Source organism: Petaurus breviceps, unplaced genomic scaffold, assembly GCF_028583685.1.
Source record: "Petaurus breviceps papuanus isolate PSGF00001 unplaced genomic scaffold, PetGlider_PUasm1.0 175, whole genome shotgun sequence".
Classification (NCBI taxonomy): Eukaryota; Metazoa; Chordata; class Mammalia; order Diprotodontia; family Petauridae; genus Petaurus; species Petaurus breviceps.
Window position 1 is genome coordinate 51094244 of NW_027185764.1, and position 22289 is coordinate 51116532.

General features: G+C 36.8%; 1 protein-coding gene across 1 annotated transcript in view; it reads right to left on the reverse strand.

Moving 5' to 3' along the window:
- Window positions 1–22289, reverse strand: part of ELL2 (elongation factor for RNA polymerase II 2) — a 93643-nt gene that overhangs the window by 16770 nt on the left and 54584 nt on the right. The window contains exons 3-7 of the mRNA XM_069085143.1: window positions 18870–18991; window positions 14820–14983; window positions 7665–7924; window positions 2824–2948; window positions 2559–2652 (exon numbers count right to left, since the gene is read on the reverse strand). Of these exons, the coding sequence (XP_068941244.1) occupies window positions 2559–2652; window positions 2824–2948; window positions 7665–7924; window positions 14820–14983; window positions 18870–18991 (765 nt within the window). The remainder of the gene's footprint in view (window positions 1–2558; window positions 2653–2823; window positions 2949–7664; window positions 7925–14819; window positions 14984–18869; window positions 18992–22289) is intronic.

A 22289-nucleotide genomic window follows, 5' to 3' on the forward strand; every position in this document is an offset into this window, starting at 1 on the left:
AGGCAACAGGCCACACTTCTTTAGCCTCTCCTAATGTGTGAAAATGTTCCAGCTTTAAGATAAATATTATGGCTTGTATTTATGATTTCATCTCTCTCGGAATAGGAAATGACTGTAGGAGTAATTTGTTAAGTACCTATTTTTACTAAAATACTACTGCTTTTTTACTCAAATATTCTGTCACTAAACTATTATAATAATAAGTAATAAGAGGTAGCATTTATATAGTGCTTTGTGGTTTACAAAGTACTTTACACACATTAGATCTCATTTTATTCTCACAACAACCCATGGAAATAGGTGCTATTATTATCCTCATTTATAGATGAGATGTGGCCAAATGTCTAGTAAATGTCTAAGGACACATTTGAATCCAGGTATTTCTGAAGCTGCTTTCAGATTATGGGAGAGATCTAAGTGACATCAGAGAAATGACAGGGAATGGTTTTGTCTCAGTCAGGAGAATATATACTGTCACAATGGATCCATCTATACCAGGGGTTTTTAACTTCAAGTCCATGGATCCCAAAGGAGCTCATGGGTAGATTTTAGAGGGTTGTTGAAATTACATATCTATTTTCAATAATCTCTAACAGAAATTTAGCATTTCCTTTACATACTTAAAAATATCTTTATGAGAAGGGATCTGCAGGATTTACCAGGATGCCAAAAGGGCTCAAAAAAGATTAAGAATCCCCTTTACTATATATAGAAAAAATAGAATTTAAATAAAAAGTGAAGCAAGGCAGTACAAAGTACAAGTTACAGGTTTACAACTAAATGTAATATAATACTGAAGGCTTCATGTTTGATACAAACAACATAAAGAATAATCAATTCATTCATCTACTCTCATAGAATTTAACACCATTTATTTGCCACCATGAAGTATCAAATCATTCTCAGTATATAATTAGATCAGAGTACAAGTAGCATCATAGCAATCATTTGCTATGTGGGTAAAGCTCTGAGAAAGTCAGAGCAAAGACACAAATCAAAAGTTTTCTTTTCTCCTATGCTCCTCGCAACACATCTCCAACATTTCCTAAGAGCTGAAGGTAAATTTCTGAACAAGAAGCTTGGAGAAGTTATGTGCCAGGGATAATGAGGAGGATGAATTAACAGCTGCCAGTAAACCCAAGGCATGCTTCATTACTCTTTACCACAGGTCACTTCTATTCCCAGTCCTGGGCATGTGTGCCCAGAGCGGGAGGTCTATTCTGGTCATCACTACCACCAGGGATCTGGGTCAACTGCCAAGAAAAAACGATCAGATTTGTTGAGACTACTTCACAAGTCTTGGGCAGAAACGTTATGTTCAACCTCAGGCAGAATGGTTCTGATTTAACCCAGAATTGCTGATCTCCCTCTGGATTAGGCCTAATCCACTGGGGTGTAATTCCAAGCCAGAGGGGATCCTCTGGGATACCCCAGTTCAGAGAGGTTACACCCTGACTGGCCTCAGGGAGTTGAAAGGCATGGCAAATGTTTGTTTGCTTCCTTCCATTCAGTGACAGACTTCTAATAACAGCAATCCTCTTACTTAACACTTTAAGACAAAAACAAGAAAAAAAGGAAAAAAGCACATCAAATTTTTTAATTGTCTTGTAATTCTGGTTCAACATTTTTTCCCTCACCCTTGGAACATATGGGAAAATGTTTTCTTTGAACCTATAAGCATATTAAAAACAAACTTACTTGATATTTTTCTTTCCTGAAAAGGGATGTGAAAATAAAGCTCTTTAAAAAGTGAATTAAGGCTTTAAATGTATTAAGGAAGGCCTCCAGCAGTTTAAGTGGATTATCTGAGGAGTATTTATTAGAAAGAAATGGCTAAGAATCAATCAGGGTAAGGTGCTGAGGGGGCTGCAATTTGCACCAGTAGGTCAGCCCATACCCAAAGAGAACATAGCTTCATCTAAATATTCAAGTTAAGGGAAGTTAATTTTTAAAAAGAATTTTCAGATGAATGCTTTTACAAAACAAATAATTGTTCTGTAATATGAATAGCCACCTTCTAGATTCACATCATTTAGCTTTCTTTTAGTGGTAGGCAGTCTTTTCTTTTTAACCACTTTTTAAGATGCTTTTAAGAAAAATCGCTAAAAAGGTTTCAAAAAATTAAAGTTATACATGTTTCTAGTTAATTTTAAATTTCCTGAATTTCCTACAGTAAATCACAGAATCATGGGGCTGGAAGGGACTTGAGAGTCATCTTATCAGTTATCAAATGGAATAGAAGAAAATCCTGTTATGATAGTTAAGCTTTAGAACAACCACCACCAAAAATCTGCTTTCTTCTGCTGCACCAGAGGGTCAAAGTGAAGCATTCCTGTTAAGACCCCAATTAGGTTGGGAAAAGCACAGGCTTGGGAGCCCAGGGCTCTGAGCTCTGGTCCTGGCTTCAGCCCCTCTCTCTAGGCTGTGTGGCTGTAAGCCCTCACTTCCCCTCTGTGCACTACAGTGCTTTCATTTTCTACAAATCAGGGTCAGACTCGATGATCTCCCAGGTCCTTTTCAACTCTAACACTCTATGATTCTATGATTTTATGAAATACCTGAGAAGGAGAAGATGCAGCATCTTTATTAGAACATAGAGGAGATTCTGAACCGCTGGTGCTGGTAGCATTCTGAGGAGGTGGATTTAATTTTCTGTAAAGGACACACATGTTCCAAGTTATACTAAAGATTTGATCAGGATTTTAATGAGAAGAAGTTTACCCTCGTTTCTCCTCCCCATTCCTCAAATCAAAACAACATTAACTGCAAATGTTTATTGTCATAATTTTATTCTTCCCCTTAAAAAGCAACAAAACAGCTTACCTAGATAGCACTAACTCCAGTGACTGTCTGTCTATCTCATTGTATCCAGGCCAATCTCTTTGGAGCTCTTTAAATACATAATCCTTTAAGGTATAAGAGAGGTCCTTAGGGTTCAGGTTGGCTACCTATAGCACAGGACACAAGAATATAACATGAGACCAAATTGTAAAAGAAACTGCATTGGCTCCTTATCTCCAAATCAATGAAAAAGTCCTCAATTAGGCATTGAAAGTCCAAAGTTTATCCTATACATATGTCAGCTAGGTGGTGCAGGAAGTGCTATCCCTGGAGTCATGAGGACCTGAGTTCAAATTTGGTCTCAGACACTTACTAAGCTGTGTGACCCTGGGCAAGTCACTTAAACCAGAGTTTGCCTTAGTTCCTCATCTGTAAAATAAGCTGGAGAAGGAAATTGCAAACCATTGTAGAATCTGCCAAGAAAACCAAATGGGGTCACAAAGAATTGACTGAACAACAAAGTATAGAACCAGTAGCAACAAGATTTACACTTAAAAGTCACTACTGAATGAATTAGCATATAATTTGGCACATGGTAGATTTCATTAAATATCCTTTATTTTATTTTAGAAACTCTCAAGTTTTTTCTTTTGTGGGCATCTAAATGTTTTCTTCCTGAAAGGCTTTTTCACTTATTTTACTATGATATGCAAAGTTTTGTAGGAAAATATCATTAGGACAGATGAGGAGAAAAAGTATTTCTTGGGTAAATTTTTTTCAGCCACAGGCAGCAGTTTTTTTTTTTATCAATATCTCTATATACATCTAGTTATAGTAATATTACTCTCCAAAGAGAGCTAATTCTCAAATTATCTATGCTCCCAACACATACCTTATAAGGACACAAAACAATTGTACATTTGAATTAAATTAAAACTCATTAAACTTTCATGTTAAGAAATATTCCTTTGGCCACAGTCTAGAAACAACCTCACACCCCAGAAGAATCAATGTGATTATACTGTTAATGTTTATATTTTACCACACCTGAAAATGTGTTTGCTGTATACTTACTGAAGCCTCTATAGATATTTAAATAGATTTGAAGTAACTATCTCCTACTTTCCAGTAGCTAATGGAATCATCCCAGGAGCACTATAGGTATAATATAATAATGAACCGGTAAAAGTTACATGGAAATAAGTTTATCAAATTTTTTTTAACTTTTTACCTCTATCTGCTTATTTTCACCAATCCATTGATTCTATTAACTAAACAAATTCATGGTTTATAGAACTGATTAATTACCAGAAGTTATTTTTTCCCCAGGTTAGATGAAAGGTGTTATTCTACATGGGAATCTCTACTTTTTTTGGGGAATGGATTGTAATTTCCTTTCATGATTTTCAAATCACCTATCAAATATCCTTAACTACACAGTTCTCTCACTGCAACTCAGCTGAAATTTATGTTTATGCACTGATGACAAGAAGGACCTGTTATTGGTAATATGGGGGAGAAGTCCTGGTGCAAGAACTCCCTTCCCCAAGCAAACTGCAACCCACCTATGACTTGGTAGATTAGACTTGGGGATATGACTCAGGCACATAGAGGTTCACAGACTTGCTCAGGATCACATATAACTATTGTCAGAGGAATTTTCTGAACACAGGTCTTCCCAACTCTAAGTCCAGCACACGACCTTATTATGCCATTTGTATTTATGATGATATGAAAACTAATGTGAACTATTAATTTTGTAGCAGACAAAAACTATAAATGAAAAATGTTAACATTAAATTATATCCACAGTATTTTTATGCAAGGTCACCAGAATTTTACAGTGCAATTCCTGTTTTCTATTAAGAAATCCATAGGTTTCCCACTATCCTTTATGAAAGTTATGACAGTATACTGTCCTCTTGAATCATCTGCAGCTACCCCAACCACTAGCTGCGACAGGCACAGGGTGATTCAGCACCAAAATCATTCAGGCCATGATGGAAGCTGAAGTATAATTAATAAGTTAGAGTGACATGCCTCTATGGAATGGTTAACAACCTTCAGGTTATTAATAGTAGAAATTTCATTTTCACTCACAGGAAAAGAAGATATTGTCCTAAATAGTATAACAAAATTTTATCTCTTTATTTTTTTTAATGCTTAGATGATTTTAAACCTTTATTTGGTTTGAAGAGTATCATCATTTTTGATGTTATCTTTTGAAAATGAAACCAGTTATTTTAACGATGAAGCATAAAAGCACTGTGGGGAGAAGGTAGACCTTGGGGTCAGGAGGACCTGGATGCAAGTTCTGCCTTTCAAATACCCTGGGCTGTGTAATTGCTGAAAAATTATTTAACCTTTCATTACCCAGGGCAACTTCTTAAGAGTGTAAGTTATAGAAGGAGTGCTGATATCCTACATTGGTAAAAGGAGTTTCCACATTAATAAAATCACAAGTCCAGGTTAAAAAAAAAAAAGGTTAAATCTAAGTATATTCTTCTAGTAAAGCAAAATGGAAAGCTAATCTAAAAGCCCAGATAATTTGAGTAGGAAAACCCAATGATATTTTTGCTTTGATTATCTGGCTATTGAAGATTGCTTTGGGGTTGAATTATAAGATAGTTGCTTCAGTTCTTCCCTTTCTAAGTATAAGCCTGGCCTTAACATTTGAGCTGATTTTTCCTGTGGCAGGAAAATAGACACACAAGAATATTTTCTATAGAGTTATAAGGTAAAATTAAGAACAAAGTCATACATGTTTTTTGAATAAGGAACAAGTTATCAAAGTTTCCAAAAATATTAAGCTAATTTTAAATTGAGGCATAATCATCTCAGTTGCAGTTTAGTTTGAGAAGCTATCAACTCCCTGAATTAACAACAACTTTCAAAGGATGACTTGTAATAATCAGGTTGAGCAACAAATCAGCAAACATCCCTATTGGCAGAGGAGGAACAGGATTAGTTTAGGCAGCTTTTCAACTTTATTACTCAGGAGATGATTAACCAGTTTGTGGACAATCCTTCATCTTTCTCTTTCCGTCCTTTATGTGTCATTTGGGGCAAGCTTCCCATCCATTTCCAAGGAAATCAGAGAGAAAGGGAAGGCAGTGAAATTTTAACAGATACTAGATTTAATTCAATTAGTTATAATTTGACACTGTTTAAGTGCCTATCCATTGTAAAGCATTGGGGACAAAAAGACAAAATTGAATCAGGCTCTACCCTCAAGGAACTTTTACTTAGGAAAGGCACTAAGATGAAATCAATATTGCTGTGCATTGAGAGGGAGGATGGGAGGTTTACACAGCTACTTTAGAGGAAATTATTTTCCTATGAATTTCTTCTATCTCTGTTTTGCCTAGGCTCTTCTACTATTATTGCACCTTATGGTTTCAAGGAAGTCAGAATAGTCAAGAATCACATAATATGGGGTCCCCATATATCAGGAATCCTCAAACAACTCCCTCAAATGCTCTATTCATCAATGCATGCCCAAGACTTTAAGACATCTTTGTATACAAATATACCATACTTGAGGCTTATCAACACCATGCTTATTCCTTTTGTCACTCCTATTAGAGTGTCACTTCTGTACTCCAATAATTTTTGTTTGATTTGTAACCTGCCTGTAGTACACACCCTTCCCTTGAAGAGCTGTCTTATGAACTTAAACTGATTTTGTTTCTTGGATTGCTTTTCAAAATACTCAAATCATCTGATACCTGAAGATATGATTATATACATGCTAAGATGGGACAAATCAATATCTCTTCTCTAATTCTGCATATCATTTAGTAGATAATGCCATGAACATATTAGACATTCAATGAGGGAATAAAAAGTTTTTAGTCTTCAGAATAATAGATTAAAACCTGTTAAAGTTTTTAGTGAAACTTAATAGCTACTCCTAAAGTGAAACTGTTTTTAGAAAAAACAAAGGATAGATAACAAGTTCCACACCCATAACCATAATCAAAGGTCTGAATGCTATTCAGACTTGAATAGTTTCATAAATTAAGAGGCTAATACTGTCAACTTAAGAATTAACATTCTAATACTAGACTCAAATCTGATTATGTTGTTGTAAGAACCACTAATGGTCACTTCAAGTTCTCCCCCAATTCATAACCTAAATATATGTTTTGGTTGTAGAAAAATGAAGCCTGGCACATGTAGTTAATAGAAAGGGGGATAAGAACAGCAATAAAATCATCAATATAACCCATATTCTAAATTGATTTGTAATTTTAAAGATCTATTTTAGCCAAAACTCAAAAAATGATATAAAAATTTAGACAATTTGTCAATTTTGTGTCTACTCAATGGAAACTGAGACTATTATTCAATTAAAAAGTATAAAATATTCTGTCTTGCTTACATTTTCTAGATCATAATTTAGAGACAGAAGGGGTCTTAGAGGCCATTTAGGCTCATCACTCCCATTTTACAGATAAGGAAACTAACTGTAGCCCAATGAGAGTAAGTGACTTGCCCTAGATTACTCTGCTAATTAAATGGCAGGCCAGGGATTCAAATTCAGGTCACAGGTTAAATGAATTGCTTAAAACCTTGCAAATGTCCTGACTCTGGGTTCAAGAAGGCAGGCCTTTCCAGTAGTCACTTCAAATACGAGGCCTGCACTATTCTTTTAGTCTAGACCATCCAGATGATAACTTCAAGTTTTTTATTTCATTTATGAATTAAATGGCTAGCCTGCAAAAGTTCCAATTTGCCTAAGTGAGCTCTATTTTCTAAACTGTCCCTTTCCTAAACTGAGCCTGACAGTTCTGTTTTAAAGAGGAACAAGCCATCTTAATTGAAGGTGAGGATCTCTCTCTAGAAGATGAAGGAACGACCACAGATAAAACTGGTCTCACCTGTTGGAGGATGGCTCCAAGGGAGTTCTTGTCTTTTTGATTAACGCCATCTTTCTGTAATCGAGCAAGTAGCTCCGGCTTCTTGTATGTCTTCAGTGCCAGAAGGTGAATCACCCTGTCTCTATAGGGCCGCTGAGAAACACTGTTGTTTAAGTGGATCTTTCGTATTGTATTTGCAGGGTTAATAGGAGTTGACCTTTTCCTCTCAGGTACTGCATCGGGAACAACTTGCGGTGCTTTCCGAATTTGCACTCTTTTACCTAGATCCAGTGGAAAAGACAGCCCTCAGTGTCTACACGCTATGATGAGCACCTGTCAGTATTCTTCACATTTCAGACTTTGGAATTTTCCAACCCCCTCCCCCCCCCCACCCAAATTCATAAAGTTAGTTCTGCCAGTGCAATGTTTATCTGGAACCTGATAATTCTAAAAAAGGTGAAGAAGCACTTGGAATGTGAGAGAGCAGGATTTTGCAATTAACTGTTTACTTTTGAGTTTTGAGGATGACACCACACACATATTACTGAGGCAAATAATAATTCAAAGTAAGTTTCAAGAATTTCTGTCAGGTTCAGCTAGACTCATTCATTAGATGAACTCTTAATGGGGTAAAATTAGTCCAATTCCTGGGGTCCAGAAAATTAAAGTGATTTGCCCAAAGTCACAAAGGGACTAGAGCCAAGGTTATAACCAAAACTCCTTATTCCCAGTTCAATAGTCTTTCTTTTTTAAAAAATGAACTTAATAATTATCAGCAAAGATGATTTACAAAGAATTCCTACACAGAACAAAAAATAGGACTGCCTATGAAAATATCAACTTACAATTGTACAGTTTGCTTTTCTCTGTGCTATACATAAATCTAGAAAAATCACATGGTAAGATTACTAAAAATTGTTTTAGCCTATATTGAGAATGGGCTAGCTAAATGACAGTTATGTATATGTTAAGTCAACCTTTTTACCAAAAGCACACTAATTATATGTTCTTATCAATGGTAGAGCTAGAAATTTTGGAAGCTCAAACAAAAATTTCAGAAATGGCCAAATAGATGGATCTCTATCCCTCAGCAATGGAAGGATGGTAAGTAGTTCAAGTCTTGGCAAAGAGAAAAAGGAGGCCTTTCCCACTATTTTTATGCAGATCACATCGATATAAGAACCTAAATCTCACTAAACTCTGCTTTTTTTCCTGATTATTCAACAAGTATGTCTTCCAAATACAGACAGCATAGCTAAAATGGGCATTGTAGATTAAGTAAACAATTTATTGAGCAAAATTTTTTTTTTGGGAAAAAGCCTCTTACTGTGATTTGTGTGTATCTGGGGCTCATCCAGTTTTGATTCCCCTCCCCCAAACCTTGCTGTGTAACTACAGAGTGGTCATACCTATGCTCCTTAGTTAACTAGCTGTTTGGATTATTAAAATCAAAGTCCAACATACTGGACCACTGAATTACAAATAAGATTAATTGGCTTCAAATATTTCAGAAGGAAAAATTAATGCTAGAGTCTTCAATGAGAGCTCTAAATGACCTTGTCAGTAGCTTCTTTATAAGTGAGGTTAGAGCAGACAGGGTAAAGAAAAGAGATAGCATGGAGAGATGGCCCATTTTTTGTTATCTTGACCAAAGTTAAGTTTGAATGATCTTAAAGAATCTCTTTCTACAATAATTACTTTTCATTTTAGTATCTGGACATGATGACTTGGAAAAGCCATGCCTCAAAGTATACAACAAAGACCCTCAACAGAAAGGTGGTAAGGTCTAAGGGCTTAAGCAGGTCTGTACTAAAGGATGCCATGGGGAAGAATTGTGGCTTAAAAAAAATCTCTTTTTTACTTTCCCACCTAACTTTAGAGATTATTGGAGTTTTTGGAAATAAATGCTAAATTTCGAACAATGATAAGAGCACACTTTTCCACCCTTAATCTTAGCTAAGCACATCCTACACTAAAAGTAAACTGTTACAAGCTTCATGGTCAAGAGGAAGATAAATGTTAACAAGCATAAAAAGTGGCAATACTTTTGTCACTGCATGGCAGTTAGCTTCATCCCCTCCTAATAAACATGCTCCTTCTTCCTCAGAGTGGCCCAGAGGCCAGGGTCCTGGTTTAGCTTTATCTCTCCTCATGGCACTATCTTCACTGAGGACTGGCAGTGGGGTTTGGTTAGGAGGGGACAGCAGTGATTTTCAGGGTAGTGACATAGTAGAAAGGTCTCAGTAGGGGCCTAGTGCTGGCCTGGTAACCTGGGCCCTTCCCCTTAGTCTAATTTTACATTTGTCTTGATCTAGTTGTTACAACCAACTGCCTAGTTTGAAACGACGACCTTTCATATGGAGCAAGTGAATAAAAGGAGCTGCCACATCCTTTTGCCCACTCTTAATTTCCTATTCAATTCAGGAAAAACAACGTGGAAGAAAGAGAGCATTAGTAATTTATATAACAGGCCGAGAAATAAAGCAGGAAGCAGTAAGTACAAAGGGTGGTGGTGGTGGTGTGGGGAAAACATTTTTTTAACCTCAGAAAAGTCCCTATAATGAAACCTGTGGGAGAACCTAATTCTCTTTCCAGATCCAACTTCTAATCAATCCCTAGAGCTCGTTATATAACTGGTGGCAAGTGGATCTAACTGTGTTGTGTGACCTGGGGACTGCTCATCTGAATCTATATTTCACTATATTAAGTTGGATACCTAATACAATGTATCCAAGAGCTTGATGATCTTCTACTCAATATGAGATGGAGAGTAAAAGATGCATTCACCATGTCTAACTATCAAATAAGCAAGCTGAAACAGAGACAAAAATGTCCCAGAAAGAGAGAAAGTATTGCCAAGTGGCCTTTTGAAATTATTTTCTGATGGGGGCGGGGGAAGAAGGAGGAATAAAAGACATCGGCTTTGCCAATACACAACTAATGTTGGACTTAAATAACAATGATCAAGAGTAGTATGGAGATGCTTTAAACTCTAACACTATACAGCTCAATGAGCATATAAGCACTTAGGTAGGTTATACGACCTTAATTTTTTTGGAAGGCAACAAAAATATATAAACAAAAAGAAATGCATACAAGTATATAAACAAACGCCACTGACATATTAATTTTATTTATTTATTGCTTTTTTTGGAAGGGGAGGAAGGGCAGTTGGGGTTAAGTGACTTGCCCAAGGTTACACTTCTAGTTTTTATGTTAAGTGTCTGAAGCTGGATTTGAACTCAGGTACTCCTGACTACAGGGCCAGTATTCTATTCACTGCACCACCTAGCCACCCTGACATATTTATTTTAAAGGGTAGAAATGGGAAGTATACTCTTGGAATTTATATTGGCCATATTTACTTGTCCAGATAAATTAATAGCCAAGAACATGAACACAGAATATATTACTATATAAAAATATGCTTATAAGCATTAATCATATCACATGGACAGCGTATAAAAACCAACACAGATTAGTTTCCTCTTAAAGGAATAAGAAATTTGGATGACTGGTAAAAGGAGCTATGATTTAACAAAGAGCACATACGACAAAGATGTACTCATGGGAAACTTTATTACTAAAAGTAGAAATATTATAGAAGGAACAAGAATGTGGATTGCTTTCTAACAATTATCCTTTTCTCTCACTCAAACTGTGGATTCCCAGGCCTGTCAATCTAGAGAGGTCACTCTTGCCTCTGAGGGACGAGCCTCCATACTTAGTGATACGGAAGCAACAGTCCAGAAGACCACAATGCACTGGTGTTTCCCTTGCCCCAGGTGCAACTATCTTATATGCTTTGGTTCACTTTGTAAAGTCCCCTATTGGAGACTGAACTCCTGGGCTTCAAAACTTTCTCTAATCCTCTTTGTTTCCTGAGGGACTTTCTGTGAAAAATATCTTTGGTTTTTGAGGTACCATTGTATTGACTTTGAACTTGCCTTTCCAAGGTATAGCAATTAAGGGGCATTCTATTTTATGTCAAGGACTATTTACTGATGACAAAATCTGGGTGGTTAGCTAGCATTTAAGAAAAGAAAATAATCTGAAATAACCTGGACAAATTGGTTGAAACGGGAAGATGAGAAAAGATAATTAGAGAGAAATGACTGAAAGAGATATGATGCCATAAGAATTGAATATAAATGAGATGGGAATACAGACCTCTTAAAAAAAGCATTATAATAAAGATCAGACCTTTACTGAAGCAGTCTGTCCAGTTTTGAACTCGGAGATGAGAAGAACTGGAGAGGATTCAGAAGAGAGCAATGAAAATGATTAGAGGGTTGGCACATAAGCCATACAAAGAAAGGTTAAAAGGACTTCAGGTCATTTAGCCTGGAGAAGAAAAGCTGAGGAAAGCTGTAACAATAGCATTTAAGAACATGAAAGAATATTGTATGGGTGATGGTAAGTAGTCGGTTCAATGAGGATGAGGAAAAAGCTTGAAAAGTTAGTAGAGGGAAGGTACTAACATTGAAGGGCATCAGGAAAGACTACTTGAAAGAGGTGAGATTTTAGACCTGAAGAGGAGGGAAGATTATTTCAAGCATGGGGGACAGCTCATAAAAAAAGTCCAGAGATGGAGCATCTTGTTTGAGAAACACCAAGGATGCCAGTGCTTTATGATTGCTGAGGGTGGAGAAGAGGAGAGGAGAAAGGTGTAAGAAAAATGGATAGCTAGGAGGAAGTTGGCTTTGAATGCCAAACTGGGCCTTTTTTATTTGATAGCAGTGATAGGGAGCCACTGGAGTTTACTGAACAGGGAGGTGACATGGTCAGATCCTGAGTTTTAAGAAGCTCAATATGACATCTGGGTGGAAGATGGCCTGAAGTAGGGAGAGGTTTAGGGCAGGGAGACTAACAAGCAGGCTCTCACAATAGTCTGGTGTAAAATGATAAGAGCCTGCACCAGGGTGATGGCAATATCAGAGGAGAGAGGGGGGCTTATCTGAGAGATGCCAGGAAGATGTTACAAATTTCTAACTCTAAGAGAAGAATGACCTAATTGAGGTCCTAGGAAAGGTTACCAAAGGAAATTTTTAATAGCAAGGTAGACAACAACTCTATGTCTGGAATGGTTGGTCATGACTAAAAATAGTACATTATACATTGCAGACACATTGTTCGTGGATCTTCACTGTATCGGGGACACTCAAAAACCTCAAATCTCCTGAGATTTAGTTATCTCCTAGAAGGATGGAGCTCAGCCACCAGTGACACCAAGCTACAATGTCCTCCCCTTTTTTTAAAAGGATGAAAATAACTTGGTCACTTTTTAGTACCATTACATAGTACTGAACTTATACTATGTGGTTTGTAGGAACCTAGGTGTTTCAAGTCCTGCACATGCTAAACCACAAAGGACTATTAGACAGATAAGAACTCTTCAGCAGCTGAAGTCTATTTAAAACCTACCTCTAAACCATTTTGACGTGAAGTCAAAGGGTTTAATCAGAAAACCATCTCTTATGAGAAACAATATTCCTTCAGTCTCTCTCCACTCCCAATTGATTTCTGTTTTATAATAAATCAAAACATTTTTCAAAGCAATTTCAACTGACTTTGCCAGAGGAAGAAATTCTTAATTTGATTTCTATTCTACTTCCACCTTCCCTGTCCCCCCTCCCTGCTGGCATTCCTGTCCCAGAGACCCAACACCTTTTCCATTTCCTTACAAAATTAAAATATATTTCACGTGAACTTCAATGATAACATTTTTAGGACATGCTGAATAAAGAAGTGATCTACAATATCTGTCTCTAAAACTTTTAGATAATCTTGCTCCATCAAATTAGAAGAGGATCAGAGATAATTTAAAATGAAATAAACACTATATTGTGAATCTTAAAAATAATGCAGCAAGATTAGGACACTTGGTACATAAATTTAATTTAGTTAATTTTGAGGATAAAGGATAAGAAAGGTGATAAAAGATTGTTATTTCACTCATTAGAAGAGGAAAAAAATGCTCTTTGGTGTCTGCCTACTGAAGAGAGAACTTGGTCCTATGTGTACAGACACCTGGGGAAGTTATGAATTGTTGTTAAACCAAACTAAGTGTATCTAAGCTAAGCACTAGTTCCCAGGAGCATTGGCCTTGTTCCAAAAAAGTGCCTATTAATGACAGAAGTGTAGTTTCTAAACACTGATTGCATTGTAGCTGGCTCACACATAGAAGGAAAAACACAGAAGCAGAATTATACTCGGCCATGGAAAGATTAAGGGGCTTGGTCCTCAGAGAGGCTGTCACTGCTAGAATTTAAGTTTTGAAATTAATAATAGTCACTTTTTAAAAAAGTATGCTTGTGCTGTTTAAAACTGACAAAGGGTTCATCTGATTCCTGATATATTAACAGTCATAAGAATTAATAGACCAAATTAGGTCTGATAAACATCTACTCCTTTCTCTATGTCAAGACAAAATAGGAGACAGTCAACAAATCTACCTTTCTGCCACTCTTACAGTCTCTTGTTTTGGTGGTAATGTGGAGTAGAATTAATAAAGCTTGAATTTTTAGCCATTCTCTTGCCGGAAATATGGAAAAAGCACCAGACTACTAGATGACAGCTTAAAATACTAAAGAGTAATTAAATTTCATTCTTTTAGTGCCTGCACCCTGAGGCTTTGTAATGGGTACCTCTTGGAAAGGAAAAACAAAATTCCTTTCTAAGCACCAACTGCAAATATAAGGAAAAGTCTGTAATAGTGGGTTATTAAACAAACAAAAAAATTCCACTAATAGGAAATTTTTTATTCTAAAAATAATTATCAAACTGTAAAACAAGAACCATCCAAACATTTTTTCATTATTAAAATTTTATTTTCTGGTGGCAAGGAAGAGCACAGTTCCAACCTCCTCTGTCAACTTTCTCAGATCTCAGGAGATACTTTGTAAAGCAATACAGACTAGGAATAGTTTGGGATAAATGAAGTGAACAAAAAAATCACTTTCAAAAATTAAAAAAAAACCAATATAGTATTCTTATGGAATAAATTTCACAAGATAACATGGAACTATTTCATATTTGCACACCCATTTTTCCTGGCAACCAACTTCTTTGATTTAATAAATTAATAATGGAAGTGGAATTTATACATGGCAACCTAAGCTACTTCAATTCCTCTTTATGAGAGGGGTTAAAAAAAAAAAGGAAGCATATACACACCTACAAATGGTCCACCAGGTTTTATAACCTTTGTACTTCGGTTACGCGATTCCTCTTCTGCCTGGGTCATTCGTTCTCTTGTCATTTGATAGGAGTCATTTGTTGCACATACTGTAATTTTATCTTGTATAAATCCCAGGCAATTGAGCTGTGAGGCACCAGAACTGCAGAATAACAAAGTAGCTTTGTAAGAGATGACTATTTCAAACTTATTTTTTGTTGGTAGAGGCAACCTAGAGTTTTAGAATTATTCTATTCTTGTATCTTCTTCCTTTAATTTCTAACATTTTCTTCTTTTGTACCCGAACAGAATGGGTAGAGTCATATAGGGTTCCTTAGGTCTATGGCAACATGAGTGCCATGTGTTCTAAAGAATCTTCTACTCCTGATTCTTACTAGACCTGAAATGAAGTCTGTGTTTAAATATGACTTAATAAACTCTCTCTTTACAGGCACTGAGTTGAGTAGTGAGATGTATCTTAAATTTTAATTTGCAAATAGTTGGTGACAAAATTCTAGCAAGCACTAAAATCTACTTTATTACACTAGGATCCTCAAGCACATTAGAATTTACATTTGGCTTTCCATTTAAAACTCACTCATAGGGAATGAATAAGTGGCAACAATTTGACATTTTTAAGTAAAAGCAACTTTGTTCCAAAAAAACCAATTTTTTTTAAAGCATTTGGGGTTAAGTAACTTGCTCAAGGTTACACAGCCAGTTATTTCTGGGTGTGGTGCTAGGTATCAGGGCCCGAATTTGATCCCAGATCATCCCAACTCTGGGGCCGGTGCTCTTACTTGCTGTGCTACCTGGCCGCCCCTATTCCAAAAATTTTAAACTTAGCTACAGGTTCTTTTAACTTTCTTTAAGCAACTTCTGCTGTCATTGGATGCGACTTTCTTATTAAATTCAAGGGAAAATATTACTATGAGTTGATTTAGAAAAAATCAGTTTTATAGACTTAGAAATTGATTTTTGAAGTTGTTTTAAGAACTGCCTCCCAAGTGCTAAAATTTGTAAAATGTGTTAGCATCATTTATTAGGTGACATACAGGTCTAGAAATAAGGCAAATGAGATTTGTGTTTAATTAGTTCCATCTATGTTCAACTCTAACAAGATGGAGTGACAATTGGTGAGAGATATTTCAGGAGAACCTTTTTTTCTAAAGCAATATTTCTATGGGTCAAATTTTGTTCGACAGTTTGGTGGTACAGTGGATAGAATGATAAGCCTTAAAAGTCAGGAAGTTCTGAGTTCAAATATTTCCTCAGACACAAACTAGCTGTGTGACCCTTGGCAGTTCTACTAAGAATAAGGGTAGAGGATTTTTAAGAATATATGGTTCAAAAAATAAAAGACTATATGGTACTCAGGAGAGTATACAGCAATACTGTATGATGAATTGTGAATGACTTAGCTCTTCTAAACAATACAATGATCCAAGACAACTCCAAAAGACTCATGATGAAAAATGTTATTGGCCTGTGGAGAAAGTACTTAATACAAACCAAAGCATATCATTTTTCACCTTTCTTCTTTTTTTTGGTTCAAGTTTTCTTCCATAAAATGACTAACATGGAAATATGTTTTACATGAACGCACATGTATAACCTACATTGGATTGCTTGCTGTCTCAGGGAGGAAGAGAGAGATAAGAATTTGGAACTCAAGATTTAAAATAAAATGCTTAAAATTATTTTTACATATAATTGGGGAAAAAATAAAATATTATTTAATAAGAATATAAAGTGTTGATATTGTGTGGTAAGTCATTTAACTTCTATTTGCCTCAGTTTCTTCACCTATAAAATGAGGATAGCACCACCTTTATCTCCCAGGGTTGTTGTGAGGATAGAATGAGACGTTTGTAAAGCAATTAGCATAGTGTCTGATAATATAAACTATATCAGTGCTAGCTACAACACTGATCATTAACAATCAGTCTCAGCCAATCAACAAGTATTTATTAACAAGTATTACTACAAGCCAGGCAGTAAGCCAAGTGCTGGTGATATTAAAAAAAAAAATACAAAAACACTTCCTCAAGGAGTTCACAATGGAATGCAGGAGACAGGTCCTTAACTATGTACCAACAAAACAGATATGTTGTAAATGGAAGATAATCTCACAACGAAGGCAGCTAGGGGAAGGAGAAAGTCAGCCTAGAGAAGGGTGGATTTGAGCCGAATCTAGAAAAAAAGACCGGAGAAACCTAGAGGCTGAAGTGAGGAGGAAGAACATTCCAGGCATGGGACACTAAGGGAAACCAAAAACCCCTATATAAAACAAACAATACTTTCAAATCCCAGTGGACAGACCAGTTATTTCACGCAAAAGTCAATACAAAAAGCTTTAGCTCGTCCCTTTGAATTTCTGGTAAAAGGATGTGACTAGTCTCTTCATACTGCTCAATTTAGTTAGCTGATATATTAAGCCAAAGGCCAATAGTTCATAATTCCTGGGATCAATGGTAAGAACATTACAGGATATGAGAATAGCCATAGCTATTCATAACACATTTCAGTCAACAAAGAAAAGTAAAAAATACTTTAAAAAATAATAGCAGGGTCTTGAGGTTCCTTTCCCAGTACTAATATGTTATATGGAATGGCCAAAGTATACCTATTGGCTAATTTCCATTAATGATTAGCCTAATAAAGTCACATACTTACATAACAAAATGTCAGCTGCAAAGGGAGAAAATGTCAACGAGAAAGTTAAGCAAGCATATGTGGAAGAAAGATAGGAGCCAGATTTAGCATAAGTGAAAGATCACAATAAACAAATGACAAACTATCATGGCTCTTATTTTTTTTTTCTTAATCACTGATTGCTCAGAGACAGACTTCCCTAATGTCTTCCCAGTAAATATCACTCTAGGTCTTTCAAAGAATATAATTACAATTCAGAATGGCATTTTTCTTTGTGCTTGCTTTAAACACAAAATCAAACTCCAAATAGCTTCTTTTGGCTCAAGAACATGGAATGACCACCCTACACAGGGAAATGTGAAAAGAAAGAAGAGCTAGTCAAAGAAGTTAATAAAGGAATCCAGTCAACTAGTATTTACTGAGGTCAGATTATGAGAGACAGAGTAAACATAAGGCGCAGGGTCTTTCCTTCAAGTTTACAATCTTGTTCATGAGATAAGTTTTAGAGACACAAAAAGATCAGAAATGATCATAAAAATCCTAGTATATCATGAAATATAAATCACAGGATAATACGCTGATAAATGTTGCAGAGTTCCCACTGATGGATATATTAGATGTTTAGGTTGATTAGGTCAGATGAAAGTCAGGAGGACCTGAGTTCAGTTCAGGCCTCAGACACTTAACACCCACACAAAAAAACTAGCCGTGTAACCTTGGGCAAGTTACTTACCCCCAATTTCCCTCCAAAAAAAAAAAAAAGAATGTAAGTTCTAAGGGTGCAGGTGTCTGTCATCTTTCTTTTTTGCTTGCATCTGCATCCCTAGAGCTTAGCACATATAAGTGCTTAATAAATGCCTGCTTTTTACCTTCCTTCCTTCTCATGGTTTAAAGCAAAATTTCAATCATGTCTATTATTCCTTTACATTGATCTTCAGTTCTTAATGCCGTTTTTCTCTCCACAAAAAGTAAAACATTCAGAATGTTTACCATATACCTTATGAATATCAGGGCTGTGATGGACAGCTGGGCAAATGAGAGAGAGGTTACAAACTGAGGAGCAGTCAAGAGAGCTTGAGGAGGCGTTATAATTATGTTTTATGGATAAGGAAAAGGTGTCAGTTCTCCAGGGGGCTCTTTGTTAATTAGAAAAATAATGTTAAGAAATATTAAATAAGTAGCCAATTTGTTTGCTTTGAAAGAAGGTATTCTACACACACACGCATATGTATATATAACATATTGACTATACATGTATACACACACATATAAAATGTTAATTTTTAAAGTCTGATTTAGCATTAAAGCATTCTAACCACCATTCTATAGTTTAATAAAAGTCTCAGACATAAATACAAATATTTTTCTCTTCTCATGATTTAAAATGTACTTACCTTGAGACAGTTTGCTGGATGCAGTCAAAGCTTCCCTGAGGGTTATCTTTGCCAACATTTGACAAGTAGAAGTTAAAGTTATGCACTTCATTTGGAGGATCATTTTTAGGAATTTTGACAAGCTAAAAGAAGAAGAGAAATGGCTCAAATTATAAATTTAGCATAGGACTTCATAACAAAATTTGCTACATCCTAAGTAACGTATTAAGTTGAAGCCCTCCTGAGAGCTATGTTGAAATCACAAAACTGTTATGTTCAAGGCATTTGTCATTTGAAAATAAGTCTTCTGGCATTCCCCAAAGATCCTTGCTTGCACCCTTTTCTGGAAGTATAATTATTTTCATAAGGTTGGTAGATCAACTGCATTTAGCCAAAAGGAAGAAATCAATAAAATAGTAACTATCTTAAAAATCCTCTTTTGGTTGTATTTTGGTTTGCCTGCTGTTCCTCAGTCTCCTTTCCTGGATCATCAATCATATCTCAACCACAGGCCCCAATCAAGAAATCAAACATTTATTAAAAGCCCTCAGTATTCAGGACCCCACTGGTCTCTTCTTCTCCTTCCATGCGCTCTCTTGGTGAACTCAAGAATTCTTGTGCAGATGACCTCCAGATCTATATATCCAATATAGCTTCCTAAATATCACCCTCATTTTTCCAACAGTTTTGCTGGATGTCCTGCAGGCACCTCAAAATCCACAGAACTCACTACCTTTCCCCTCAAATCTGCTCCCCATCCTGGTTTTTTCCTATGTCTGTTAAGGGCACCATCATCCTTAATATCACCCAGGTTTGTAGCTTTCAAGTCAGCGTCACACCCCTTTAGTCTCTTTCACCACCCACATCCAATCAGTCTGCAAATTTTTGGGGATTAAACCCGGTTTCACAGGTAACACACAGGAGGCACTCGAGTTCCCAGTCTCCAGCCTCTTAACAGGTTCACTCTTGATTTGGTCAGACAGGCAGACAGCTTCGGAGGGGTTAATAATCAGCTTTATTCTAGTTTATTCTTCTCAGATGGTTGCTGGGAGAACCAGCTCCTACAGCTTTCCCTAATCACCCCTCTCAAAAGGGCTGTCGAGAAGGGAAGGCAACTACCCTTGATGGGTCAATCAAGACAGGCACAGTTTATACACTCCCTAAGTCCCATCAAGCCTCCACGGGGGCCAGCTGAGGCATATACAGATTCCTCTATGGGTTCCCCGTGGTTTTCTCCACTCACTGACCAGTGCCCACCTGCTTTATATGGCAACAAAGAAGCATCTTGCCAACATTAAGCTCAAAGGTTAACTTTAGCGATATTGTCATTCTGCGCACGTGTAGTAAATATTACATTATGTCACCCCTTATCTCATGGCGCAGCCTCAGTAGCCTGTCACTATGATTCTGGGAACTACTATCTAGAATCCTTGAGGCTATTCTGGGAGTTATTATCAAACACCTGGAAACTAGGCATTCCCACGGCCATGGATCCTGAGAAACTTAACTCTAAGAAGGATAACAAAGTCCTCCCTACATACAAGCCCTATAAATCTCTTACCTGAACCTCTTCCCTCCTCTCATAGAACTACCACTCTAGGTCAGGGTCCCCATCACCTCTCACCCAGACCAATCTATTCTATTTCCAATCTTCTCCCTTTTCTAAAACCATCCTCCACATGGCTATGAGGTGATGCTATGAGGTGATACTATGAGGTGATACAAGTCTGATCATGCCATTCCCCTGCTTGAGAAGCCTCATTGATTCCCTACAGCCTCCAGGATCAAACACATTCTCCTTTGCCATTTAAAGTCCTTCACAATATGATTCCAACTTATTTTTCCAGACTTCATTTCACATGACTTCTCTTCAAATATCCTAGGTTCCAGCAAAACTGGCTTTCCATACCGACATTTCACATGTCTCTTAGAATGCCTAACTTCTTACAAAGCTCAGCTCAAGGGCCAACTCTTTTAGGACTTCCCTGATTCCCTCCCAGAAGACAATGCTGCCTCTACAAATCACTTTGTATGTATTTTGTAATTTCTCAGCTGTGTACCTGTGGTTTCCCTCCCATCCCCCACCCTAGTAAACTCTAAATTCTTTGAAAGTACAGGTTGTTTCATTTTTGTTTTATATTCTTGGCATCCAGTTTATAATATGGGCTTAATGCTTGTTGCATGCTTATTTTAAAAAGGAAATCAAGTTAATTTGGCATGATTGCCTCCCAATGAAGCCATGTTGATTTAAAAAAAAAATACATTTCTACAGATGTCTTTTTGTTTCCTCCGTTTCCCCCATATCCCCCCTCCCAGAATAAAGAAATATTACTTAGAATAAAGAAAAAAAAGTCTGATGTCATGATAACAGTAGCTAGCATTTATATAGCTATAATGTTTGTAAAGCACTTTACACAGGTAAATGAACTCAGTTCAGTCATAACAATCCTGGGAGGGAGGTGATCAACACTCATCCCTGGTCCCCCACTTCTACAAAGAGGTAGTGGACAATGTCTTGGAACCAAGATTAAATGATTTTAATGTTTAAGGAATTTTTAATTCTTATTCAAGCAGTGAATCAGGAAACATTCATTAAACCCCTACATCAGCCAGGTATTATGCTGGGCAATGAAGATCCAAAAACAAATGTCAAACAGGTCCTAACTTGTAGGAGTTTACATTCTATTGCGGGAATACAATACATACATATATAAGTCAGTGCAAAACACAATATAAACTAAATATAAAAGAATTTTCAGGGAGGCATCAGCAGCTGGGAGAAGGGAGGGTCAAGAAAGGTTTCATGAAGGAGGTGACACCTGAGCTGAAATCTGAAGGAAGCTAGGAATTCTCAAGAGGCAAGGGAATGCATTCTAGGGACAAGGAGCAGCCAATGCAATTGCCACCTGGAGGTGAGAGATGGGATGCCATGTACAAGAAAGAGCAGGTCATTCTGGATCACAGACTGTGGAGAGTAGGATTTAATAAAGCCAAGAAAGGCAGGTTAAAGCCATTTCGAGCAAGGCTTTACATGCCAAAGAGACAAGTTTGCTTTTAATCCTAGAGGTAACAAGTCACCATTCAATTATCCCTATGCAGAGGACTCCTGTATCTCTATTTCCAGCCCTAATCTCTCTTGAATCCTGTCCTGCATCACCGATTGCCTTCTGGACACCTCCACCTGGATGATCCCTAGAATCACAAACTCAATCATATCCATTATTTACTTTCACCCCCTGCCCAAACTTTCCTATATCTGCTGTCCCCCTCCCCCAATCCTTCAAGTTACCCAGGTTTTCCTAATCCCGGCCTTTGACTCAGACTTGATTCTTCCCATGTTCTTATGTGCCACATCCACTCAGAGTCTTATTCAATTCTATCCCCACCCTGTACTAGTGCTTTCTAACTCATTAAATTATCTTGTATTGATTTAGGATTTAA